Raw genomic sequence first — 27,151 nt, 5'->3', positions numbered from 1 at the left:
AATCCCTCAAGACCAGCCTAGAGCTAGAACGGCCCTTAACCTAGTAGAAGCGCCCAGGCCTGTGGGCTTTTTAGACAAATGAAATTAAATGAGGGTTTGCCCTGGTCTGATGGGGAGAGCCCAGTGGGTTCTTCCCTGATAAGAGGATTATGGGAGCAAAACAGTTGAGAGAATAAAGGATGCAAAATAAGCCCAGGACTGGAAATCAGAAAACCCTCATTCAAGTGCGCGCTCTGCCGCTTTCTAGATAGGTAAGCTTGGGCAAGCCTCAGAAACTCACAGAACTTTGTTTCCCCATATATAAAACTGGGGGGCTTCCCTGGTGGCGCAGTGGTTGAGAATCTGCCTGCTAATGCAGGGAACACGGGTTCGAGCCCTGGTCTGGGAGGATCCCACATGCCGCGGAGCAACTAGGCCCGTGAGCCACAACTACTGAGCCTGCGCGTCTGGAGCCTGTGCTCCTCAACAAGAGAGGCCGTGATAGTGAGAGGCCCGCGCACCGCGATGAAGAGTGGCCCCCGCTTGCCACAACTAGAGAAAGCCCTCACACAGAAACAAAGACCCAACACAGCAAAAATAGATTAATTAATTAATAAACTCCTACCCCCAACATCTTCTTAAAAAAAAAAAGCACTCTGTGTCTGAGAGATCCTGGTGATTTGACCTTGGACAAATAACAAAAATAAAATAAAATAAAATAAAATTGGGATAATAATTCTCACCTCGAGGCCTGTTGTGAGGCTGCCGTGAGGCACTGTCTATGGAAATACTTCATAAGCAATAAAAACATTCTATACATGTAGGGTATTATTATGCTCTCCCATCCAGGACTTGGTTCCCTCTCCTGGGTAAGAGAATGTGCATTATAAAATGAATCAGAGCCTGGGCACCCATCACCTCGAGCAGAGAGGGCCAGGTGACTGCAATGAACCCACCAATACCTGGCTGCCCAGACCTCATAAAAGAGGCAAAAGGAATCCCTCCATCTCCATGCTCCTTTATACATTCACACTGGAGGCAAAAGAGAGGCTGAGGTCCAGCGCGTTTGGTTCCATTCCTGACTTCCTGTCCCCGAGACCTCTCGTGACTGTAATTCCCATGGCTGGCCCCCACCTAAGCCTCTTTGCTAACAGAGTATTTTTAACCTGCCACCTCCTTCCGCTTTGCCGATCTGCAGACAAGGGTCCCAGCGAGATAACAGAATCCATTAGTGCCGCTAGCGTCAGGCAGTGCCTGCTAAGTATGTCCTGAGGTGCGGCCTCCCCAGCCACCCCTGCCAGATGATGGACACTCTGAGGGCGAGGCAGGCTGGCTCTGGGCCCAGGCGAAGGAGGCTCCAGTGGGGCCCCAGGAGGAGTTTGTGTCCCCCCTTCTTAGGAGTTTTCAGGGATGGTCCCTTTCCATGTGTATACAGGAGCCAAATTATTCCACTTCTAAGAGTGGATCAGATGCCCTTGTCTTCCCTTTCCTCTCAAAATCCCATAGGGATTTGGGAAGAAAGCATTTCTTAGAAGATGCCTGGGACTGGCCCTCAAAGGAAGGCACCACCAAGGGGTAACTGGTGTTAAACCCCTGGGACGGAGGCTGGGGAGGAAGAGCCACTTACTCCTTACCTTTGGTTGGGGCAGGGGAATGAGGAACTAACTCCAGAGTCCGGAAAAGGATTCAGGGGAAGGGAGGGCAGAACTCTTGACTCTTCCCTCGACCCTTCTCAGGTAGAAGTTGGTAGTGATGGAGCAGAGGAGTTTGGGGGAGCACAGAAGGGGCAGAGGCAGATTGGCCGGGAGGGGCTGTCCGGGGAAGGGAAGAGCTCTTCAATGGGGCTGAAGGTGTCCCCTAGCCAACTCCTCTCTAACCGTTCACACACACACACACACAGCCCCTCCTGCTAAGGCCAGTTTCCATGCTAAACTGTTCATTACGGCCACCCGGCAACACTGTATGGAGGTGTCAGAACCCATCAGTGCAGGGAGAGTGGACAGGTGAACACATGAATACATCCCCCGTCCTGCGCTCTGCGGGAGGCTCAGACCCTGGGGAAATGGTGATGAGAGGCCGCGCGACGCTGATATCCAAGGGTGGGAGGAGGGCATCCAGCCCAGAGGCAAAACTCGATTCACTGAGCTAGTATTTACTGAGCATACGCCAGTGGTACTGTGTTTGGCACAGGACTGAACAAAGCACAGTCGATGGGGAAAAGGATACCAGCAAGTACCTGCAGGAGTTACTGCTTGTTACGGTGGTGACCCGTGTTAAAGGGATGTATGAGTTCCCATAAGCAGGTGAGAACCTCTAACTAGGGAACCAGGGCTATGGGGAGTAGGGGTGGGGATCAGAAGAGGCTTCCCTGGGGCAGCAAGATGTAAGCTGAACTGGTAATGCTTCATCAGCCTCTCTGCTTCAGCCCTGGGCGCAGTTCAGAGCCACCCCCCACCGCCGTCCGCCTTCCTCACCAGCCATTCCAGGCATAGGCGTGCTCTCCGTGCTGCCCACATTCAGTTAGTCCATCTGCTTTCTCCAGGTGCCCCTCCTGCCCTCCTCTCCCGCTTCCTACCCCAGCCCAGCTGAGGCTTTTCTATCTGCTCTTGAAGTTGTTCTGGCTCCTGGACCCCTCCCTTAAGTTAGTGGCCACATTCTTTCACCCTTTTCACAGTTCCCCACAGCTTTTAGGATGTAGCTTAGACACCTGAGTAAGATCCTGACATCGGCCACGAGGAACACTCCATCTCTACGCACATCCCTTCCCCACCTCTGCCACACTCACACGCCTTGGTTCTAGTTTTGCCAGTCCCCTTGCTCTTTCCTCAGTGCCCTTCCTTGTCCACAATTCAGATTTCACCTCTGTGAAGCCTTCGTGGATTTTCCCATTCAGTCGAGTCCTTGCTATTGGTGACAACACTTAGCAAAGGCGGCTTTCTAGGTGAGTTATTTATATTCCTTTCTCTGAGGCAGTGTGCATGGTGACAGGTGTCACAGACTTTGGGATGGGACTATCTGGGTTCAAAATGTGGTCTGTCCACTTGCTGGTGTGACTTTGGCCAAGTAACTTAACCTCTCTGTGCCTTATTTTTCTCATCAGCGATACGGGTGAATAGTGGTACCTGTCTCACTGGGGTTGTTGTGGGCATTTAATCGTTGTCATGGGTAAAGCACACAGAAGGGGCCTGCCTGCTATTATTTTTATTTCCTCTGTTATCGTTATCTGCCCTTCTCACCTGACTGTGAATTCCTGGCGGTCAAGAAGCACACAGAATTCATCTTTGTATTCCTCCAAAGAGATTCTGCTTCTCCCATAGTCTCTTGTAACTTCTTATAGAAAGAAACACAAAAGGCTCAAGCCAGAAAGGACTGCAGAGGTCATTTGGAGTAAATGCTAGTTTTCCTTACCAATAAACTGAGGCCCAGACGAACTGAAGGACCTGCTCAAATCATACCGCCAGTCCCCAGCAGCCGAAGGAACCTAGCGGTCAGGAGCGTGAGATCCGGGTCTAACTCAGGCTTTCCTGCGCCAACACAAATGCTATTTCTATCCCCTCTTTGGAGAACAGATGGTCAGTGTCATCTCCAGCCTTCTCTTGGCATATCACTGAGCCACCCTTTCAGATGGCCCCTCAGCCTTGTACCCTCCCCGCTAATGGATCTCTGTTGTCCTAAGCCCTTTGGCCCTGCCTAATGAGGCAGGGTTTCCTACTTTCCAGTCAGGGTGCTGCGTGTGCTTTAAATAGGGAGCGGCAAGGCAGGTTGGGGCTTTGCCTTCACAGAGACTCCAGGGGTGGAGAGGAGAGGAGAGGGAGACCAGGTCAAGCGGACACGGTCCAGCCCCCAACCCCACCCCCTGCCGGCACCCACCCTGCCAGGCACCCAGGCCGCATTCAGACTCCTCCCTTCACTGTAGATTTGATACAATCTGGAAAACGCATTAAACATTACACAGAGTAGTTGGCGCGTAATTAATAAAGTACAGATTTTGGCTGGAAGCCTCAACCTAAAATAGCACCATGGCTGTGGGGTGAGCAAGGGCAAGGGAGGGAGGCTCAGAAGATGGCATGTGATGAGAACCAAGGCCATTGTCTCTGCAAATAACAGGGTCCCTTCTCTCTGAAATTAAGGAGGGAGGAGAAAGAGAACAATTGTAATATTTTTATTAATAAGGGTGAGACTGGACCTTGGGCAGGCAAAATGTCTTGCCCGGGGATAGTTGTGTGTCTCCCAGGATAGAGGCAGGGACCTGAGTGTGGGCCAGCGCCTCGGTAAAAGACCACCTTTTGTGTATCACTGAACCACTCTCATGAGGTTGCACATTCCAGGGCTGTTTTTAATTTGAGAGATGCTTTAATGGCATTTTGAGACAGTCTGTTCCCTCGCCAGTTCTCCAGAGAGGCTGGAGGGAGCTTCGTGTCTTCTTTGAAGAAGCAAAAAAAAAAAAGGCCTTTTCTTCTGCCAGCATGTTCAGAGAGCCCTTTGCTGCAGTTAACCAGCCTTGTGGTGTGAGGGGAGAGGTGAGGAAGGGGCTTGAGGAAGTGGAGGGAAAGGGGAGAAAAGGCTTCTGTGATTAATTCAAATGCCTGGCCTCCGGGGCTTTCTCTGCTGAAGCTGGAGCCCTGCTGCTTTCTGCCAGCGGATCCCAAACTGGGTTTCAGAAGCAAAATGCAAATTTCAACCCAACTAATCAACCCTGACAGGGTAGCATCACCTCGAGCCTGTCAGTCATTAACAGACGACCCAAGGCAGACCTGAGAAATGAAGAGTGCCAGTCCCAGATGGAGGAGGTCACGACGGAAGGTTCCGGAAACTTCAAAATGATATCACCATAGAGCAGAACCTTGACACCAAAAGGGAAACTGAGGCAGGCAGGAAGTCCCAATGTGATCCCCTCATGCCACTTATAATATTTCCTTCCTCTCTCTGCAAGACAGAAATGAACTTGATCTTCTTGTTCAATCAGCAGTGGGTGGGTGAGGATGTGTGAAAGTCTATTATATTATGAGACCCTATGGGCCCTCTATGAGAATAATTAATCTATTAATTACGTGACATAAAGAAAACAGCAGCTTCTATGGCATGATCTCTGTCGCATTCGTTTCTCTATCCCCGAAGCATAAGCACTACCCTTGGCATCTAGAAGGTCTTCAGAAATGTCTGTGGTCCAATCTTTGCTCCAGACCTCCCAGAGCCTCAGTATATTCGTCTACAGGATGGAGATAAAGAGAGCTTCGCTTTCCTCCAGGCTGTTGAGTGGGTTGAATGTGGAGCTGTTGTTGGTCAACCGCACGGTGATGTTCTGACTGCCTCGCTCTGCCTGGCTCTGGCTCCTCCGCTCTTCCCTCCCGTGACTGGGTCGCAGCCAGCTAGACAGAGCTGGCAGTCAGAGAGACACAAGGAGCTTCTGCCCTCTACCCCCCGGCTCCCCATGCAGCTACCTTGTTCTCGAATATCCAGAATTTGAACCCAGAACCTGGTACAGCTACTTCTTCCCTGGGGGAATAGGTCAGAGATCCAGAGCTGGGGGCCGGCCACCAGCCAAATTCCCAGCTCTAACCCTTTCTACTTCTAGAAGGGGCCGAGAAGGAAAGTGCTGTCTCTGGTGCCGAGAGAGGGTGGGGGGAGGCTGTGGGGAGAGGCAGGTTGGGTTTCACTGGCATTCCAGAGCAGGCTTTTGCTGTGTAGCTGAATCAGAGCTGAGGGAGCCTCGGAGACCAGAGGAGCCTCAGAGCCGACTGTGGGCAAACCTGATAGCCCATCTGGAATCCATCCACGGCCTCCCTGCCCTCCCTCCCTCCCTCCCCCACGCCCTGAGCTCATTGAAGGAGCCACCGTGGGGAAGCAGGGCCGGACGCCTTAAGCAGCAGGCTGGGAAGATCCCCCAGGTGCCAGCCCACAGGCCTGTGCTGCTCCTCCCAGCTCAGAAAGCACAGGTCCCCCCCTGCACCAGCCCCCGGCATCAGTTCATGCCCCTTCCTCTCAGAACCAGAGTGAGCGAACCTCAAAGCTCCCAGTAGCGCAGAGGAAAGAAGGCGCCTCAGCGTTTGGACCATACCGAGGTCGTTGCAGGGACCTGAGAGTGCCAGCCCCATTCCACGTCAGGAAGACGTCCAGATGGGCATCCAGGTAGCACTGGGCTTTCAGAATCCTCCCAGCCCTTGGCTGTCAGAGTCCTGAATCTCCTTGGATGTCCGGTGTCCCAAATCTCTCATCACTCCAATATTCTAAATGCCCAAACTCTCCCAATGGAGGGATCCCAGAGCTGGAAGACATGGCATTAAGCGCAGAGTAGGGACAACCGGCTGCCTGCAGCCTCACACTTTATCCTCAGCTCTGCTGTGGTGGTTCACTCTTGACCTTGAGGGAGTCATTTGCTTTCTGAGGGACTCAGTTTCCTCTTCTCTAATAGGACACCGACCCCTGCAGGATGGTCATGATATCATAGAGGAAAATTTGGATGACAGAAACCAAAAACAAAATGTCATCGACCAAGCACACTCTCTGCAGAGCAGATGATAATACAACGGCAGTTTCAGCCAAAGTGCCAGCCAGCCTCAGCTGGGAGACTCTGACCCGCAGGGCCCCTGTCCTCTGCCTCTCTGAGGCGGCCTCCCAAAGCCTGTAGAAGGGAGATTTATTCCTGCATTTTCCTGGCATCTTCCCTACCCCCTGGGTCAGTGGGAGTCATGGCAGGCTTCTCACCCACCACATTTGATTAACCTTTGATCACACCCGTCCAGCACGTGGGGATGGATACCTGTGGGGCTCTCTCTTCTCTCTCATGCAGAGACACACACTCCTCTCCATGAGCAGGAAGGAATGCCCCCCACCCCCGGAATACCCTCTGCCTGGTGGGCTAGAAACAGAGCCCACCATAGGGAGGATCCTGCAAGCTGAGGAAAGCTATCCATTTGCTGGAGAACCTAACGGGGTCAGAGGCAGCTCAGACCACCTGGAGGCAACCAGGCCCTTTGCCCACCATGAATCTCTTTTCACAACAAACTTTGAGAACAGCCTGTTTTCCCATTTCGGCTTCCTGCGTAGTGTTTGCCTAATCCGTCTGTCCAAAATCCCTCTCCAAACACGAGGTTTCCTGCCCAGCACTGGCAATCAGAGAGCTAATTATCTGGGATTAGAAATGGGGGGGGGGGGCTCCCATTTAATTACAGGAAAAAATTAGACCAACTGATGTGGGCAAAGCTACTGGGATTAGAATTGAAGTCCAGGTTTGAAGGCAGGTCAGTTTGGAAGGTGGGAGCACCCCGTGCTCCATCCCGGGGTCTTCTGCTCTTGGCTGTCTCTGGAGTCCGTGAGATGAGGGTAGAAGGAGGGCTCCAAGAGATTCTCCCTTGGGGGTCGGGGAGAGAGGTGCATATGTGTGTTAGAGAGAGACAGGGAGAGAGGCAGAGAGACAGCAAAGAAAGACAAAGAGAGGTAGTAGACATGCAGAGAAACTGGAATTGACAGGAGAAACACAAGAGAGGGAGAAAGAGATGGGCATGTGGGAGGTGAACAGCAGGCATTTTGGGGACCAGCATTCTGTCCCGCAATTGCTGTGGGCTAGCATTTCTGTCATGTTCCCTTTCAAGGGGGGAAGAACTGAAAGGCCGCAGAGGCAGGCCTCCCTCCTGCCTTCCTCCTTTCCGTCTTCCCACTCCTTCTTCCAGTGCCCGGCACGCTGGCCCAGTATTGCCACACACAGCACAGGTGACAAGTGTAGGGGGACAAGGGTGGGGCAGGGAGCATGGACTCCATTGGGCTCCTAGTGATCTTGAGTCTCTTCTGTGGCCTGAAGATGGGGCTTCCTGCCAGCCCTTGCTTTCTTCTCCTAGGAGAAGAACCTCCTGGCTCAGAGAAGCATTCACTCATTCATTCATTCATTCTTCCGTTTTACCAATAGTTAGGGATCGGTATTATGGGCCAGATGCACAGTGATCTATGGGTTTTCATTAGCCCAGAAGAATGCAAATTGACCTCTGGCTCTAAGTTGTGAGTGATAATCTCCTCATTTCTTCCCCCTCTTCCAAGATCTCACATACACTTAAACCATCCTGGGAATAGTCCAGAAACACACCCTGGCCAGCTCCTGCCCACAGAGGCAAAAGATATGAGCGCACAGTGCAAAGACCTGAGAATACGTCAAGGGAACAGACAACAGAATGTAAACGTGTGCAGTACAGAGTATATGAGTGCATGAGCATAACTTCTTTCCAAATAAGGAATTAGGTGACTTATAAAGGATTTGTCAAACATATGTAGTGAAAACCAGTATGGAACTAGATAGTTCAAGCCATAAGAGGGGAGCGGAAATAAATATGCTAAGAATAAAGCCAATATGGGCGCCAGCACCCAGCCTCAAATTTGGCCTGAGTATCCTGGCAGCTGAATCAAAAAGGGAAATGAGATGAACTAGAATTCTTAGTCTGCAGTAGAAGTATACCTATTTTTTCAGGAGAGACAATTCCTGGACATTACATAAGTGACTTAATCATGTGAGTGCTTATACAGAAACCAGGACAAAATTTGACATCAAAATCAGAAGCCTCTTTTATATGGTAATTTCTTATATAAACTTCCGCTAAAGTGCCAAGGCCGTGACATCCATGTAACAATTATCATTCAATGAATTACTCTCGTGGAGTAACCAACAATAAAAAGCAAGTAGATAAGTCCATTGAGGAAAGTGAAACTTGCTGGTTAAGCTTTTGTGGTCCACGTTTGTGGCTTTCTGGAGCTCTAACTTGATTCAAGGATAGAATGCAATTTTTAAAGCAACCCCTTTGTGCTTTAAGTTGAATAAAATGAACTATATAGATTCAGCTTCTACATCTGGGAATTTATAATTTTTGTGGACACTTCTCTAGAGGCTCAGATAGCAGAATAAGAAAGAGCCTTAAAATGGTAGACAGTAAGATGTTAACGTCATACGCAAGGCAAAGGTGAATGCATTTTGGGGAGGCATGCGGCTTAATAAGATTGTAGAATCAAACTGACCCAGGTTCCAAAACCTCTGTCTACCACTTACTGGCTGTGTGACCTAAGGCAAGTTACCTGACCTCTCTGAGCCCCAGTTTCTTCATCAGTGAAACGGGTTTGGGGGATTAATGTAGATATTTTGTGCAAGGTGCCTGGTGCCCCATCCAACATGTAGCATGTGCCCGAATAGTGGCAGCTACACTCCATTCCAGGGTTACTGAAGAAGGTGGCATTCCTAGCGTGGGGAGAGGAGCCATGAGCAAGGGAGGAGACTCAGGAGTTCGCTGGTCCTTGCCAGGGTTGCTGGGGACCCGTCGCCCCTTCTGAGAAATCCCCTCAAAGCCATCAGCTTCCTAATGGTTGGGACTGTCCAGAGCGGTTCTGCAGATGCTCCAACCTAAGTTGTCTCCCAGGAAGCCCCAGAATTCTCCCCTTCTCTGCTCTGTTTCTGTCACAACTTGACTGGGAAACCCGTGACCCTCCTTTCCCTGGCCTGTTTTCGTTCCTCTTCAGAAATGCCCAGGACTTGGCCTTTCAGCAAAGGAAGGCCCATCTCTCCTTGTAAGGAAGGCCCATCCTTCCCCGTCCAGCCCCGTGGTCTCCCCGTACCTCAGCCCTCAGGGGCCCCTCCTCTGCTCGTCACGGCGAGGTTCAGGTGTCAGGTAGGGTGAGGGGCACCACCTCCTGCTTCTCCTTGAAGCATCCTTGTCTAGATTGGATGCCAGCCAGTCCCAGGCAGCCTCTAAGTGACAGCAAAGGGGGTGGGGGGTCGGATGGGAAGCCACGTGATGTTCCCCCGCCCACCCCGACCACACCTCCCTGACAGCCGGGCACCCAGAGCTCCCCTGAGCCACAGAGCTGGGCAGGAAGAGAGAGGCAGATCCAGAGCATCGCGGTGTTGAGCCAGGGGCCAGGCACACACCGGGCTGCTCCTTCGGACACATCCCTTTTGCCCAGCCTCTCTCCCTCTGCTTTTTTTTTTTCTGCAGTTTCTCTGGTACTTTCCAGCTCACTGCCAAATTGTCAAAAGCTATGAGAGGCAAAGTGCTGTTCAGTTAATGATTCCAGTCCCTGGAGAGGTGGAACGCTCTTTTAAGAGAAAAAAATAGAGAGGAGTTGGGGGTGTGCGAGGGGCAGACAGGGGGATGCTTCAGTACTTTAAACAAAAGCTAAGCTGCAGCTCCTTCTAGCTCTTTTTCAGGAACAGATTAGAAGTGGGGAGGTTTGCCCCGAGCGGCCTTCTCTCTGTGGGGAAAGGCCTGGAGCCTCCCCCTCACTTTTCTCTTTTTCACAGAGTAGAAAGGGTCTGAATCAGAACGCTGCCATCCTTTCGGGCCCAGGGGCCTCCACCCTCTGTGTCCCCAGCGTAGGAGACCCCAGCAAAACCATCCCTTCGCACTCAGGGAGGCTGCCTGAAAAAGAAGCCTGCAAGCTCCTACAGTGCAAAGGTTCCTGCGTTCCTCCGCTCCCTCCACAACCCCTCCTCCTTCCCCAGCTGCTCCCTTGGAAAGGACTGAGAGTAGGGTGTGACCGATGGCTCCAGTGGACCCCTGAAGAATTCCCTCCCTGCCCAGTTTTCCTCCTCAGTCTGGTCCCACCCAAGTCTATGGATTAAGAGCAAACCAGCCCAAAATTCTTCATCTCCGTGCAGCCCTTTCCAGCATTCCAAATGCTTTCACATTCCTTATCTAATCTGTTCTCACCACAGCCTTGTCATGTAGGCTGTGCTGTTTTTTACCAGTTTTGCAGATGAAGAAAGTGAGAATTAACTCCCTTGGCTGAATGCCCCTGTGTGGCCTCCGCCCCCAGCGAGTTAAGACATCAGCCCTGACTGGACAGTCAACACCTCTCAGAAGGGAAGATTGACGTGTGGGGCTTGAAAGATCTAGAAAGGAAACTGAAAAACCTCTGTAGAGGCTGCCCTCTTCATAGAGACGAGACCTGCGTGCCCTTTAATTTCCGTCATCTGCAAGTGTGATCTGCCTTTGGGCGGGGCAGGGAGTATTTTTTAAGTTATTTTGATTCATATTGTCCCTAGAGCAGTTCCCTGCCGTCCTGATACCTCTCATCTGTTCACATCCTCATACAAAAATTCTATCGGCTGCGAAAATGCAGCCGCACCTTGGGTGCCATGGTGTGTGGCTGCCCAGAGCCCAAGAGTTCATAGCATCCTGGTAGTGGGATCCTCTCAGGGGTCGGGAGGATGGGCAGGTGCTTCACTTTGCTGACCCTTGAGCCCACTGGATGTTCTGCTAATGCTCACAGAAAAGATGGTACAAGGTTTGCTCTGTACAAGGCTTCCTTCCTTCACTACCCGCCCCCACTGAGCTCCTGGCACCTACTTCACTGTTGTACCCAGGCACCGGCAGGGGCTCCGTGCTTGCACTGTGCCCAGCAGCTGTGGGGCGTCAGCACAGGAGGGGGCGGGCATCGAGGAGAAGCAGGGGTCCGGCCAAAGAGAAGTTGGTGACCGGGAAGGGTCTCTGAGCAGCAATGCCAGGGCGTGCAGCTAGAGTCCATGGCAGATCGAGCAGATGAGACAATCCTTGCTCACCAGCCCCAGCCCATCCCACCTTGATTAGAATGATCTGGCCCCAGAAGAATAGCAATGAATTAATTAGGGGTCTGTTGTCATGAAGCAGCTCATTATTAGAGTCCCTCTCCTGGGAGGGGAGATGGGGAAAGGTGTGAAGATGACAGCTATTCAAACAGAATCTTTTAAAGAGCTAGACCCTCCCTCAGCTGTCTGTTCTGCCCTTGGGCTCTGCCAGGAAGTCAGACACACCAAAGCCTACAGGGCTGCCCTGCACTGCACTGACCGCCCCAGATTTCAGGGGGTGGAGGCTTTCTGGCCTCACTTCCCTTCCCTTCTCTGACCCTGTTTCTCAGACCCCAACTCTGACCCCATCTTCATGACCTTAACTCTTGCTCTCCGTCTGCCTTTGAGCCAGCAGAGCTCCAGCTTAGTGGCCCTGCAGTTCTTTTCAGAGCAGCACCTTGAGTGTTTATCGTACTTTCCCCCTAAGAGCTCTTACCAGTCCAACGAGAGCCAAAAAGATCATTTCAACAGACACTAATGCATACAGTGTGTTTGTGCTCCAGGTTCCAGAAGATTTGGTTGCAGGGGGCAGGGGGATGCACGGAACAAGATTCCCTCCTCTCCCCATTCTTTTCTAGAGAGTTGAGTTCTGACTCTCTGCCTACCAGCTCTGTGACCTTGAGGAAGTTTCCTCACCCCTCTGTGCCTCAGTTTCTCATCTATAACATGCGATAATAGGGTTCTTGTGAGAATTAAATGAGAAGAAGTGTATAAAGCCCTCGGCATGGTATCTAACAATAATAGGGGTTAAATAAATGTGGGCTCTGACTTCTGTTCCGCTCCTGCCTGGTTTCAGCAACAAGAATCCATCCATTCCATCAGCCTGTGTTATCCTGCTCTGTACACAGTAGTACCCAGTACAGTGAGGCATATGGAGCTGCACAAAACATTGTGTCTGTTTTCTAGGGACTTACAATCTTAGGAAAGATAACTGCACGTGTTCACAAGTAACTGTGCCAAGAGTCACACTAGATACTGTCGGAGTTCAAAGGAGGGATCAATACAGGCTTCATGGAGGAGGTGGCATTTGGGTTGGGTCTTGAAGGATGATTAGGATCTAGGAAGTAAAATAAATTCTTAAGCAAAGGCGTAAAGACCAAGAACCTGGGGACATAATTGGAAAATGGTGAGAAGGCCGTGTTAGCTAGACCCCTGAATGACAAATTGAGGCATGTGAACTTTTCTAAATTATCAATAGGGACAATTAAAGGTATTTTGTGTGTGTGCATGGATTCATACAATGATTTCCTTTTTTTTCCGTCTTCCAAAAGTAGTGTATGTTCATCATAAAAAAAAAATAGACCGAGATAAGCGAGAGAGAAAATTACAAACACCTGAAATTTAAGGATTTTGCATACAGAAAAGGCAGGATCAAATAAGTGTTTTAAGAAGATTAATCTGGCAGTGTTTGGTAGAAGAGATTAGAGCAGGAATATGCTGGAAGCAAGGAAATTTCTCAGGTTATCGCAGTAACACAGATAAGAGGCAATAAAGACTCAGACCTAGCCCGTTAACAATGGGAAGAGAAATACAGTGACACGGATGTGCTTCTCTCAGTTACCACGCATTTTCTGCACTATGGTAGACACATGCCACATGCGTTTTTTTAAAATGACTTTTCCTTTTAAAATCTCAGGGAGTCTCCTGCATTCAGGCACAAGCCCAGTGTCAGATAGCCGTGCTCACAAACCTAGACCTCCCTCCCATCCTTCCAGCCCGAAATGCCATCCTCAGCCTTAATGAAAGCAAGAGATTACTGTTGCAGGTTCTAAAATGCGGCGCAATTTTAGGCCATTGAAAAGAATGAGTTAATTAAAGAGGGTAATAACCCTCTCCGGCGCCCCGCCCTTTGCTCCTTTTCCAGCTGCAGGTGGCCTTCTTTGTCACACTGGAGGAGACAGCTACATGATCTATTTTGTTCCCCAGGAGTTATCTCCAGGGACACCCAGCACTTTTTAGATGTAATTTTTAGTCCCAGTGCAGGCATTGTCCTCTTGTTTGACTTAGGGAAGACCGAGGCCCCAGAGGGAAGCAGAGTGAAAGAGATGAGTACAGGCTTTGCAGTCAGGCAGCTGCAGCTTGGAGCTCTGCTGGGCTCCTTCCTGTGTGATCCTGCTCTAGAGAGTTTATGTTTCTTATTCTGTGAGATGGGAAGGCCTACTGCACAGAGTTTTCTAGATTAGCCATGTTTGTATCTCCAACTTTTTGCACGCTGGTTGTCATGCTCAATAGATTTTCCATAAATACGTTGAACTAATTGATAAAGGGAGATAAGCGATTCAAAGCCCTCTATATGTCCAGTTCTAGGAAGTGCTAGTTTCCTTTGCCCCCCCAGCTCCCCCTGGAAATTTTCCAAGGTAGTAGTTAACCTTCGGCATATGTCAATATGCCTCATCTTCACTGCATCCTATTCCAGAGCTCGGTGAAGGCTGCATTGCCTCCACATGGACCCTAAAGGTTGCTTCTAAATCATTCCCAGTTCAAAAAGCCTAAGAGGTTAGATTCTATCCCGATACAGCCAGGGCATCCCCAGGCTGGTAACCTGAGTGTGATGCCTTGAATGGAGATTCCGAGAGTCCAACATTGCTAGAGTTTTGGGTAAACAGAGATTCCGGTTGAGCAGGAGACGCTCATTATTCTTTATGAATTCCTCCTGCTACCACTCTGTGCTCCCCCCAACTCTGTGCACTCCCGGTGAATTATTGCTTTGCTGCTGCGTGATTTGATTTCATCTGAAGCTGCTTAATGCTTCTTCCATCCCTCGCTGTGTTTATCTTATTGTTTCCCAGAACAATCAAGTGTTTCCTCTGCCCCTGGCAGCTTCAGCTTGTTCCCGGAGCCTCCTGACCCGCCCAAGCAGCCTTGAAAGGTGGGGCTGATCTAGGGTCAGAGCCCGGTGCTCCAGAGCTGCCCCATGTCATTCAGCTCTATAAGCTCTACTCCCTTGTCCTGGGCCTTGGAGCTCCAAGCCCTGCCTGACAGAGCGAGAACCAAGAGATTGGATTCTGGTGCTTCTGGGACTTGATGTCACTCTCCCCTGAGGCGTAAAGGGAGAGGCCCCTGGGACAGCAGCTGGTGCCCTTGTAAAGTGCAGTTTGTCCTTCACCCCAGGAAGGTGTGAAGAGAGGCTGTTCCTCGCGGTTCTGTGGGCCGCTGGATGGTGATTGCTTGGTCGTCTACCCCTGGCTGATGAGAAGCAAAGAAGCCATGATCTAGAAGGGAATCCCACTGCAGCCAACCTCCCCAAGCTAACCCCCAAACCTTGCTCAGAGTACACGCTCAATAAATATCCACCACATCCCCGGTCCTCATAAGCCAGGATTCTCAGACTGTCCCAAGATGCAGAAGTCCAGAGACAGGTGGTTCCTCTAGGGACCCCCTCCCTCCCTTCCAGGAGAAAGCCCACGGTGGGCTGGCCTTCTAAAATCCAGGAGCCTCTAGCCCCGTGCACCCCCTCTGCTAGCTCACCCACCCCCAGCTTAATATCTAGGGCAGATTCCTGACATGCACAGAAATAGAAATAGTTGTACATGGAAATATCAATCTCCAGTGTCAAAGCCCCTGTGATTGGCCGACAGCGCACTGGGGACCAGGGCTGGAAGCATCTGCACGTGTGTGGGAGGATGTGTGTGCACATGCACACCAAGGTGAGGGCAGCCAGAATTCTCGAAGTTTAGCACACCTTGGTGACCTCCTTCCTTCTCGTGGACAGGAGGGGTCCTTGGCTTCCTCCCTCTTCCTCATCTCTCCTGGCTCTGTGCAAGCCACAGGCCAAGTTTTCCAGGCTCCTGTGTTCCTCTCCAATCATCCAAGCATTGAGGGGCAGGCTCCCAGCTGTCCTCCAGGGAGCTTCGGCCCACTGGACTGTGACTCTGCGTAGATAGTTAATGTTTGCACACCTCGGGGGTTGCCATGAGCCAGAGGCACCCTGGAAGTCACTGCTGCTGCTTCTGTGTGTGTGTGTGTGTGTGTGTGTGTGTGTGTGTCTATGTACGCATGCACATGTAGTGTGTGCAGGATAGAGGGAGGAAGAATCTCAGAGACTGACTTTACCAAACACTTCAATCTATAAATAATTCGGGTCATGAAACTCTACAAAAATAAACTTCAGCATGAATCCTCGCCCGCGCCACTCAATGCACAGCTGCAGATACACTTGCTCATTAACTCATTCCCAAGTTCAGTCTGAGCAGCACCAGGCCTTCGTCACCTTTCCCCTCTTTAAAGGTGTCAAAGTATACACACACACACACACACACACACACACATACACACACGCGTGTTGCGTGCACACACACACACACACACAAACACAAACACTCATAAGCCCAGAATCCTGAAGCCAGAGATAAAATCAAATAATAAAGGCCTCCTCCAAAGGGAATTTTAGGACACATGGTGACGAGACCTGCTGAAATTGTTGTTGAGCCCTCAATAACTACATGTCAAAAACCTCATCCTCTCCAAATACTCAGGTCTGACAAACCAAGTTTCCAAGAAATCTGGGCTTGGACATAACAATAACACTTTTATATTTATATCACACTCTAAAGTTTCCAAAGAACTCACATTTCCTTCCCCTCCTACTTTTCAATTTAGGTATCACCTCCTCCAGGAAGCCCTCCCCTCAGTCCAGGTGAGGTGCCTCCCTGCCCTCCATGCCGGCCTCCCTGGGATCCCCATGCAAACCTCCTCTCACACGGGGTGGCCCAGGTGTATGTGAGGACTGATTGGATTGTCTGCTTCCCCATTCCTGGGGCTTCCTAAGGGGATCCTTTCTCGAAGTGTCCCCGGCTCTTAGCACAGGCCTGGCTAACAGGAGGCATGTCCTGAATGAATATTAGACAGTACCGAAATTTGCAGCCACAGAAACTATCACACAAACAAGTGAAGTGACTTGCCTGAAGTCACATAGCCAATTATTGAGAAAGCTGGGATTAGATCCCAGCCCTGCAGACGCAAACCAGTGCCTCCCTCTGTGTGGTGATGTCTCTCAAACCGATGTATTTCCTACTGAGAGGCCCAAGAAGATTCCCAATTCTATTGCTCTTCAGCAGCTCTTGCAAAAACAAGATACTACTACTGCTACTACTACTACTACTACTACTAATAATAATAATAAAGTGATGTTAGAGTGTCAAATCCCAAGTAAAACTCCATAATTTAGGACTAACTAGGGAAGAAATTGATGCATAAGAAAAAGAGTTTGGAGGGGCCTGCAGATAAGCTAGTTAATTGGATATGCTGATTTAAATTGGATAGTCAAATAAAGAGGCTGTCATTAATTTCTGTACAGACCTAGCTGTGATTTAAAGGAAAGCTACTACTAATAGGATTACTATTTCATTCTCATTTCAAAGAGGCCCCTCCCCCCAGGAGGACCAGACAGTAAATCTCCCCTGGTTTTCACCTCACATCCTCCTGCCCCAGAGCCAGCCCTGATAAACTGCCTTTTAGCCTCCCAGCAGGTCCCCCCAAATTAGGCTCTGAGTTTATTGTTGCCTCTAGGAAGTAGGTGTTTGTCCCACTTTGGCCACTTCCTCTTTCTTTGGGGTCTGAAAGAGGAAGAGCAGCTAAAGAGAGGATTTGAACTCTCATCTGCCCATCTACTCTGTTCTCGGCTGCAGTGAACGGCTGTGTTCACACATTATTATCTCTTAGGAGAGTCACAGAGTGGCTGAGAATCAGGCTTTATGTGGAAAACCCAATACTGCCACCCTTTAGCTGTGTGATCTTGGGAAAGTCACATAACTCTCCATGCCTCCAATTTCCCATCTGTACAAGTACAATGGGAATAATAATAATGTTTACCTCATGGGTTCTTGTACAGGTTAAATGAGTTCATTTTTGTTAAGTACTTTCAACAGCACCCAGCACATGGTAAAAGCAATAGAAGTGGTAGCTATTAAATTCTTTAGGCCAACAGGGCCCTTTGAAAATCCAGCAAGATCATCCTCACAACCTTCAGGCAGGGCCACATTTAACCATGAAGCAAAAGAAGTCATCCCGGGGCTTCCCTGGCGGCACAGTGGTTGAGAGTCCGCCTGCCGATGCAGGGGACGCGGGTTCGTGCCCCGGTCCAGGAGGATCCCATGTGCCACGGAGCGGCTGGGCCCGTGAGCCATGGCCACTGAGCCTGTGCGTCCAGAGCCTGTGCTCCGCAATGGGAGAGGCCACAACAGTGAGAGGCCCGTGTACCGCACAAAAAAAAAAAAAAAAAAAAAAGAAGTCATCCCGTGTTCAGAACTCTCCTGAGAAAGAAGATACAGTCTTCTGTGGTCACCCACTCTGTAGTCAGGGCTCCTCATGACAGGAATTCTTACTAGAGCTAGCCTAAATCTCCTTGAACAATGGTTTAGGCACATTTTGTCTTTTGCTCGTCTTTGTAGAGACTGTCACCCTCCATTGCAGCACACTGCCCTTATCCCACCCGAGCTTTGTCCAAGCAAATTGACACCACTAGCTCTGCATGTCTGCTGAGGTCAAGCCCTCCCAGGAGAGGAGGAGCCCAAGTAGAAAGACGGGTTGAAGTGACTGGCTTTCCCCTGTCTGTATCACCTCCCTCCTCTGACCCTTCTCCATGCTCCTCCTCTGCCTGGTTGGATGTCTGGCTGGGGCCTGTGCAACTTGGTCTGATAGTGCCCTTCTCTTGGATTAGATTCATGGCCTATTTCAGTGTATTGTTGTCCTTGTGGTCATTGAAACCTGGCCCTGGAGACACAAGCTCAGAAGCTGAAGAGAACTCACTTTGTGGGATACCACAGAATAGACTCAATTTTTTTTTTTTTTTTTTTTTTGCGGTACGCGGGCCTCTCACTGTTGTGTCCTCTCCCGTTGTGGAGCACAGGCTCCGGACGCGCAGGCTCAGCAGCCATGGCTCACGGGCCCAGCCGCTCCACAGCATGTGGGACCTTCCCGGACCGGGGCACGAACCCGTGTCCCCTGCATTGGCAGGCGGACTCTCAACCACTGCACCACCAGGGAAGCCCTGTGTTGCATTTTAAAATCCCAATTTTGTTTGGGACTCTGTCACAGTCTCCACCACCACCCTGTGTCTGGCAAGGATGGAGGACAACATTGAACCTCAAAACTTCCCATCCGAGACAGAGAAAGATGGGGACTCGTGTGCTTGAATTACAGTAGGGCCCACCTTTGTCCCTCCTCAGTCACAGGGTGTTCTCTTCATCAGCCATGTGCTTTCCTCTGGACCACACCGGCTGGAGCTGGTGGGAGCCCCAGGTCCACCCCTGACTAGCTATGTCCATGAATGGAAGCCCTTGAATGAGATAGGCTCCAAAGCCCTACAGCTCCGGCAGTCTTCATAAGTCTGTGATTCTCCTGTGATAGACCCTGAGAAGATTGCTCCTTCGTGTTATTCAGAGAGGAAAACTGAGCCTTGGGGAGATGAGGTAACTGACCTAAAAGTGTACCATTAGGCATAAAGCAAGCCCAAACAAGAACACAGTCAGAGCAGAAACCCAGGAACCCTGAGTCCCAATTTAGTGTGTTGCCTGGAGGGAGCAAAGGGAATTAGGGAAGGGAAAGACCTCTGCCGTCCAGTTGGCCTCCCCTGGCTTCTGCCTGCCAGCCCTGCCCCCACCTCATTCCCTTTGACCCCCAGCCTCCTGGCCCCCTTCTCCATCTTCTCTGTCCTCCTGTTGGTATCTTGGAGAGCTGCACCAGCTCAAGGCAGATAGCATGGGATGAGGGAGTAAGTAGGGGTGCACAGACTTCTTAGGCAATACCGCTCTTCATTCCAGGGATTTAGACTGAATGAAATAGGATAGCTTAGTTCAGGTTCAGTACCAAGAACATTTTCTGTTCTGGTTTAGTTTCAGCTCTGATGTCTGAGAGTTCTGTAGGTTTGATTCTGGCTTCAACTGCTTTATTGAAAGATTGGGATTGTAGACAGAAAAAAAAAAAAAACTGTTTAGGTCTCTTATTCAGAAAAAAGTTAATGGCTGGGATTAGTCCTAACTGTGATGCAGCAGAGTATGTGATGATAAATCATCTTTGGTTCAATTCAGCTCCAACCTTGCCATGGGTACCATCTAGTCCTGGGGACCACAAAGGGCCAGACATGGCTTTCCTCCTTCTGACTTTGTGTGCCCAGGCTCTTGGGGACGAGGCTGCTTCACCTGGCAGAGGGTTAACCGGCCTCCCCAGGTGGGGAGATCCTGGGCTGGCCCTGGCGTGGGAGGATGGTTCCTCAGTTCCTGGGGCTGAGCCAGTGCCCGGAGGAGACTGAAACATCCCTGGAGAGGAGCAGCTGTCACACGAAGGGTGGTGAGAAGCACTGGGACATTTCCCATTTGGAGGACAGAGCAGAGCTTGAACTCTCCCATTTTATGGAGAGGGAATATTGAGGTTAAGCCAACAAGAAGTCATGACTATCACATCTCCCCCTACCTCCTGCAATAGCCCGAGAACTTTTGTGATTAAAAGCTACTATATTTCTAGAAGGATCTCATGGAAATTTTGTATTTGTCCATCTGAGAGAGAATGCTGCTCTGAAGGTTAAGGGGAACTATTTTAATTGTGGGGCATTTTCCCAGACTGAGACCCTTCTTCTTCCCTCTGCTTGAATCCATCATGAGATTTGCTCCAGGGTGGAAGGCAGTAGCCTCAGCCCCACACCATCATTCCTGACCCCAGAGTCTTCCTCTGCCCTATGAGAATGAATTAAATGACCCCCTGACCCCTCCCCTGGAAGGAGGGGCTTTAGTGACAGTTGCCAAGGCAACAGCTTGGAACAGCAGGAAGCCACTAAAAAGGCAGAAAAAAGGTTGAAAGAGGAGCTTAGGAGAGAAGGACAGTCCAACCCACAGTGGGTAGTTACTGGAGTAGGAATGGCTGAGAGCAGAGTTTCTTCGGTTCCACTGAGGTCACCTCCTCATCTTTAAGTCACCCATCAAAGCAGACAAGGAGAACCTGGTACCTCTGACTCTTAGCCCTGCTCCATTGTTCCCACTCCTGGGGTCTAGGCCCAGGGCCTCAGGCAGGAAAGTGCTGTTTCTGCCACTAGGAACTCCAGAACCACTGTGCCCCATCCCACAATGGGCTCGTGGTCTGCTTCTCACTCACTCCAATCCAGCCCAACTCTGGGCACAGATCACACCCTGGCTCAGGCCCCTCAAGTACACAGATTCTCAGGAGGGTAGAAAAAATTGAATAGAAGCACTGGTCCTACCCTCCCAACTCTGCAAGAAATAATGCTCTTGATCCTCTCTACTCAGCCAATAAAAACTGAACAAGTATCCATTCATCCATCCTTGCGTCAGGCCCCAAGCTTAGCCCTTGCAATGAATAAGTCATGGTCCTTGCTCTCAGGAGCTCTCGGTGGGGTGGGAGAAATGGGCAGAGGGAAGAAGATGGTTAGAAGTCCAAGAGAGAAATCAAAGGAAATAGGAGGGAAAGACTTCAGCTTAAAATTGTCCACAGAAAATTGTCTTTTGACCTCACTTTGATTTAGCACTAAAGAGCCCACGATACTTTATCAGTTGGTTCATAGTTCATGTCCTTTCAACAAGCATTTCTCAAGCATTCCCTTTTATCCATCACCAGCTGTGTTCCCAGCTCCATTCTAGTCCTCAGAGGCTCGTCCTCAGAGAAATAGAAAGCCTTCCTGCCTTCAAAATGTTGGCAGACTTACGCACATGCGAGACAATTAGAGAACAATTTAAGTAGGTAGTCAATACACGTTAGCTAGTGCATATACGATGAACAAGTCAATTGATTATAATCCCAGGACAAAATGTCTGGTGCATGAAAAGCCATCAGGGTGAGGAGCAATTAGTGTGGTGGAGAGACGGGAAGGCTTCATGGGGAAAGTGAGCTTGAGCTAGAGGGGGTTTAGTTGGACGGAGGACAAAGAAACAAGCCGGGGTTGGCAATATTGGTCAAGAGTCAGCTGCTGTGTTGGGAACAGGAAACCTAGTGGTGAGAGCACATTCAAATTATGGACTCCCTGCCATCAACTTTTTGTCCTTAGGGACCTCTCTCCGCTGAATTTCCAGATTCTGTGTAGAGCTTAGACTAGAGGAACACCTCTCAAACCCCCAGGCTAGCAGCATCTACATCAGCTGGGAATTTGTTAGAAATGAAAATTCTCAGGCCTCATTCCCACTGAATCAGAAACCCTGGGGTGGGCCCAGGGGTGCATTTTCCCAATCCCTCCAGGTGGTTCTCAGGGCATGCTGGTTTGAAAACCACTGGGCTACAATCAGTGCTTTTAGACCCTGGCCACTCACTAGATTCACCTGGGAAGCTTTGAAACCCAACGAAGATGCCACGGCCCCAAGCACAGAGGTTCTGATGAATGGATCCAGCCATATATTTTTTTAAACTCCCCAGATCACTCTAATATATATCCAGGGCTGAGAGGCACCAGACTAAATGACCTCCAAGTCCTTTCTGACTTCTTATCCTGGGACGGGCTCCGAGGCCGATTCTCCGATTTTTGTTCTCAGGGATTCCCGGCTCACCAAAATCTCCTGGTGGATTTGCACCCATTCAGGGGATATGTTTGGGGTCGGAAAGACCTTTCTGAGATCCTAAAATCTTGAATCTCTTGATGACCAGCTCTCTGATGGTTTGTATGCTGGTCCCACCATCCTCTCTTACTTGCCCGAGGCAAAAACACTCGGTGCAGATGTTAATTCTCCTACCCCAAACACAAATAAGTGTGCACAAGCACACACTCCCACAAACCCTCATCATTCAGTGCTGTAAATATATGTACACACACACAAGAATAACCATATAGGGATATTCAGATCACACCTAAAAATATATACGTGCACACAAATAAACTCACCATCAGAAGTCCCAGACCAGCACACTCAGACTGCTTGGAAAAGGATTCCTCTTGGTGGAAGTTGGGCTGTTTGAATTAAGAAGCACCTCTGTCTTCCCTGTAACCTAGCCTGCTTCAGGGTAGCGCTTGGGGGGCAGGATGTTGGGATTATCTTCTATAAACTACCTGCAGGTAAACCCACAGGGAACCACTGAGTACAGATGCTGAGGATGCCCTTTTTTCTTTTGCAGATTCGAGCCGATGGTCCCCCCCATGGTGGGGTCCAATATGAGATGGTCTCCGTGCTCAAAGATGGGAGCCCCATCCTCCGGGACATGGCCTTCTCCATTGATCAGCGCTACCTATACATTATGTCTGAGAGACAAGTAAGTGCTGACACACATCCCTCCTTTCCAGAGCCCAGGAGGAGCAGATAACCAGTGACCTTTGTTCAGAAACTATTCCATCAAACAAGAGAGACCCCTGGGCCTGCTGCTCAGGGGTCCTAGGAAGCTTTTGCAGGGAGTCAGAGAGAAGCGGTTGGGGCCAGCCACTTCCTGGAGCCTCTCTTTAGGCCGCAGACCCTGTCTCAGCATGTGATGAACAGCCCCACAAGAACGGGCCAGACTGCATGAAGCAGCTTGGTGTGATTAGGAGGTAGATTTACTGCTCCCGAGCCGACAGTCTGCTGCTCAAGGGAGCCAGAGAGGTGTAAATAATCCAGGCCTCCAGGCTGGGAGAGATAGACCCAAGATAGGTCCCCAGAAGGAGATGAAAATCTTGGGCTGAGTCTTAGACTGATGCAGGGTAGAAGCTGGCCAGCTCTGGGAAGCTGCAGCTCTTTCTGCAGAGATGGGAAGGCCTGAGAAATCGAATTCTGTCCTTTTCTGGGTAACACCTGAGTGGGTTCCACACCCTCTTGGATGAAATGTTATTCCTTTGTGTTATATTTGACCTGAATATGTGGAAGCAGAGAGAAGGCAAATGCAGGGAGAGCCATGGTGAAGGACAAGAGAAGGACAGGGGATCCCCCAAATCAGTGGAGGTGCAGGAAGCAAAGCTTAGACCTTAGGAAAGGCTGGTACCTTCCATTCATTCAGTCAGCAGGTCAACAGTCAGCAGGACTGGTGATCTTGACATTGACCTGAACATGTTAAGTAAGATAAAGGCCAAAGAAAAAGGGGAAGGACTGTGAATCTGTTTTGGTGCTGGGGACACTGACTTAGAGGCTAGACAAGGACGTGGCGCTGGAGGACCAGTGGGCTTTCTCAGGGTACCTCCCCACTCAGGTGTCATTCTCGAAATACTCTGCAAAGATTCCAGGTGTCTGTCATCAAGTTCACCCTACCCAGAGTTCTCTTTCCCTCCTCCCTTTTTGTATGTGTGAATTCTGAATCGGGGACAAGGGATGAGTGGAGGAAGGAAGAGGTGAATGGGCACATGATGGCATAAGGGAAGCAGGGATGCAACTTTAACTTGAAAATTAGTTCCTGAGAAGAGATGACACAAACCATATGCTAATTGTATGCAAATTACATCCAGATCCTCTTGAACCCACCTGTCTTTTTACCTTCTCTCTTGTAACGCCCATGGTTGAGGCGTAAACAAGTCCAGATGCAAACTTGTACCCCTAAAAACAAAAATTACTGGGCATGTATTTATGGGGAACAATGTACTGGAAAAACATCAAAATGAATGGGACTTGGTCACTACCCTTAAGTTGCTTACAGTCTAACAAGGAAATCTTTATCATCAGATTGGAGGCTATAAATCCTCTGCCTTTCCTTCCTATTTTTCTTTGTTTATAAGACGAAAGGTTATTTCTTAAACAAAACTGATAGGTGGGCACCATACAAATTCAAACAGTACATACAGAAAAGGAAATAACAAGTTCCCAAACCCCACACCCCCAAATGTAACACCATGTTAACATTTGATGAACACCATTCCAGATGCTTCTGCAGAAATATCTACAGATAGAAGGGTGGGTGGAGAGATAGCCCCCTAGACCGGTGCATTAAAGGATAGTCACTAGGATCAAATAGACCTACGTTAACATGATATTTTCAAAAGACGTTATGTATGGCCGAGGACCAGGCTGGTAACTCTGGATAAAAATTCTTTCTTGGGTTCTCTGAAACCCATGAAGTAGAAAAGCGGAGACAGCAAATAGAAGTGACCAGTGAGACCTCAGTGGAACTGAGACGATGCCAAGGCACATATTTGGGCTGCATATCTTGTAGTCAAATGAGATGCTTTCTGAAATTGAATTCAAAACGTGGCCAAAGAGGAGGGCTGGAGGCTGATAAGTGGCCTTCAGGGAATACAATGACCTCTTGAAGCCATATCTGATGTCCTCTCTGAGAGCATCAGCTCTGGCTAAACCAAGTGTCGGCATAGCTTATTTCTAAATAATCCCTCCTTTGGTCTCATCTTCTGCATCTGCTTCCTGGTGCCTGTCAGTTGGCGCCAAACAGAAGGGCTCAGTAGTAGCCAGTCATGCTGAGCAGATATAGGAAGAATTTGGGTTGACTGCCATGGGGCTATCTTGAATCAGGTGAGATATTAGTCAAGGGAGCTCCCTATGCCAGGTGGAGCCGTGATCAGCAGGCAGAGTCGGAGGGGGACTGGTGGTGGAGCTCGGAGGCCTGTCACTTGGAAAGCCGCAGGCCATGGGGCAGTAGGTAGCCCGGTGATTTCACCAGGGACTGGGTCCAGGGTTGAAGGCCAGGAACACCTCAGGAGGGCCATCTGTCTGAGGCCAAGCGGCCAAGAGTACACCGGGTGTTCACAGACAGCTCGGACCTCTTAAAGGAAACAGTTGAATGTGTGGCAAGAGAACAGTCAATGGAAATGAAGTCAAACGACGTGGGTTCTAGTTCAGCTTTTGCTCTAACTGAGGTCTGAAGCTCTCCACATTTTATAACCGGGTGGCCTTAGACAAGTCACGTCACCTCAGTATGTCTTACAAGGGTCGCTGTGAGGCTTGGCTGAGACAGCAAGAGGGGAATTCCTTTCACACCACCTCACGCACCGAGAATACTCATTGTTCAGATTCCTCATGGCCTGTCCCAGCTTTCAGCCTTCATGATCCCATTACTCAGGAGGGTGGTGACCGTGGGTGGTGGTTAGGAGGAAGCTAAGTGGCGGCACACCCGGCAGGCCTCAGGCCGAGCCAGGAGGCCTGTGTCCTAGCCCTGGCCTCCCTCTAACCAGCTGGCTGACCTAGACCCTGAACTTCGCAGGGACTCAGTTTCCTCAGCTTGAAGGATGGAGATAATAAATCGAACTCTCTAGAGGCTCTTTCAGACCTTAAAGAGACTTGTCTAAGGTCTTGGGATCAGGACTCTTCTCCGTCTCCAGAAGACAACCCCCAAAGCACAGGAAACAGCCTTGAGGTTAGACCAAAAGAACTTTCTGAACGAGTTTTATGAGTCCCTGCATGCCCATATGAACTCCTTCCCCGAAGGGTAAACACTGCAATGAGGGTAGAAACGCTGGCGTCTATGGATAAGCAGATTCCTGTTTTGAGGCAGTCATTTAACAATTTGGAGTTCCCTAAAAGACCTAAGACCTTATAAGACACCGTGGGAATGGGGTTTCCCACCCCCTCACTTTCCAGTAAATCTCTGGGCAGCCTACTCTCACCCCTGCCTTCACCATGTCCCCAGCTCGTCTCCCTGTTCCCCTCCCCCTCCCCCAAATCATGGCATCTATTGTATCCGTGATGCCACGAGAGAGTAGAACCAAGTCTCTGCCCTCCAGTTCTGCCTAGACAGGTTTTCATCTCCCCACAGAGCTAGAACAATCCAGTATGGGCTCATGTGCGTGCTCTCTCTCTCTCTCTCTCTCTCTCCCTCTCTCTCTGTCTCAGTTAATTAAATGTAATTAAGAAATAGGACTAGTAAGAAGTGTTGGGTCGTTAGTGCCACTGCCTAACAAGTCGATGTTAATGTACTGTTAATAGACCCAATGCTGGCCAGTCCCAGGGGAACATTTGGGAACCAATTCCCCGATCCTACTAATTACCCAGGTGCTCCACGGATAGGATGCCTGACTCTTCCCTACAAAGTCCACCCCAGCTTCCTCAACAGCGAATCGACCGGCAGATGTTATGGGAGGGAATTCAAGTCGCTACCATATCCTCAGTGTCTAATGGAAGTCAGACGGTGGGACCAGGGAGAATCAGGCGACGAGCCAAGTAAAAAAGCAAGTCACAAGATGAAAAGAAACTTGATAGCCCCAGTTTCCACCCAACTTGTCAGCCTGGCCACTCCCAGAAAGGGAATCTAACTCTATACTCAGGGTAGATGGGAAAAATGTATGGGGATGGAAGCAATTATTCTATTTTATACTTTAATTAGTTTGAATTAGCAGAGGGAATAGAGGCATAAAATGATCTAGCGAAGGGTGAAATGGAAAAAGGGAGTCACAGTGGAGAATGGCTCCATGTAGGCTGGAAAGGGCCTTGGGAACGGCAGAAAGGCTGGTGATGGGTGTGTGCGTGTGTGTGTTTAGGGTGGCTGAGGACATGGGATGCTGCTGTCTATTTCGAGGCCTGGAGAGGCAAGATCGCATAGTGGTTAAGAGTGGGAGCATGGGAGTCAGACCGCCTTGCACACAATCTGTCACCGCTTGTTAGGCATATGGCCTTGAGAATGTTATTTCACCTCTCTGCACCTCGATTTCTTCATCTGTATAGTGGGCCTAATAATGGTGACGGTTGTGAGGATCGAGAGACTATATGTAAATTACCTAGCACCGTGTCTGACACACAGTCAGTGCTTTCAATAAGTGGT

General features: G+C 49.8%; 1 protein-coding gene across 6 annotated transcripts in view; it reads left to right on the top strand.

Moving 5' to 3' along the window:
• PLXNA2 (plexin A2) overlaps positions 1–27,151 on the top strand; it is a 221,460-nt gene that overhangs the window by 73,968 nt on the left and 120,341 nt on the right. For 5 of the 6 annotated variants that reach the window (XM_033852877.2, XM_073802776.1, XM_033852874.2 and 2 more), the window contains exon 4: positions 22,604–22,738. In XM_033852877.2, the coding sequence (XP_033708768.1) occupies positions 22,604–22,738 (135 nt within the window). Of the gene's footprint in view, positions 1–10,666; positions 13,645–22,603; positions 22,739–27,151 lie in introns of those variants that run through there. The other variant, XM_073802788.1, reaches the window with a different exon arrangement.

Source organism: Tursiops truncatus, chromosome 1, assembly GCF_011762595.2.
Source record: "Tursiops truncatus isolate mTurTru1 chromosome 1, mTurTru1.mat.Y, whole genome shotgun sequence".
Classification (NCBI taxonomy): Eukaryota; Metazoa; Chordata; class Mammalia; order Artiodactyla; family Delphinidae; genus Tursiops; species Tursiops truncatus.
Note: the sequence above shows the minus strand (reverse complement) of the source record. Positions and strands in the feature narration are given on the sequence as shown.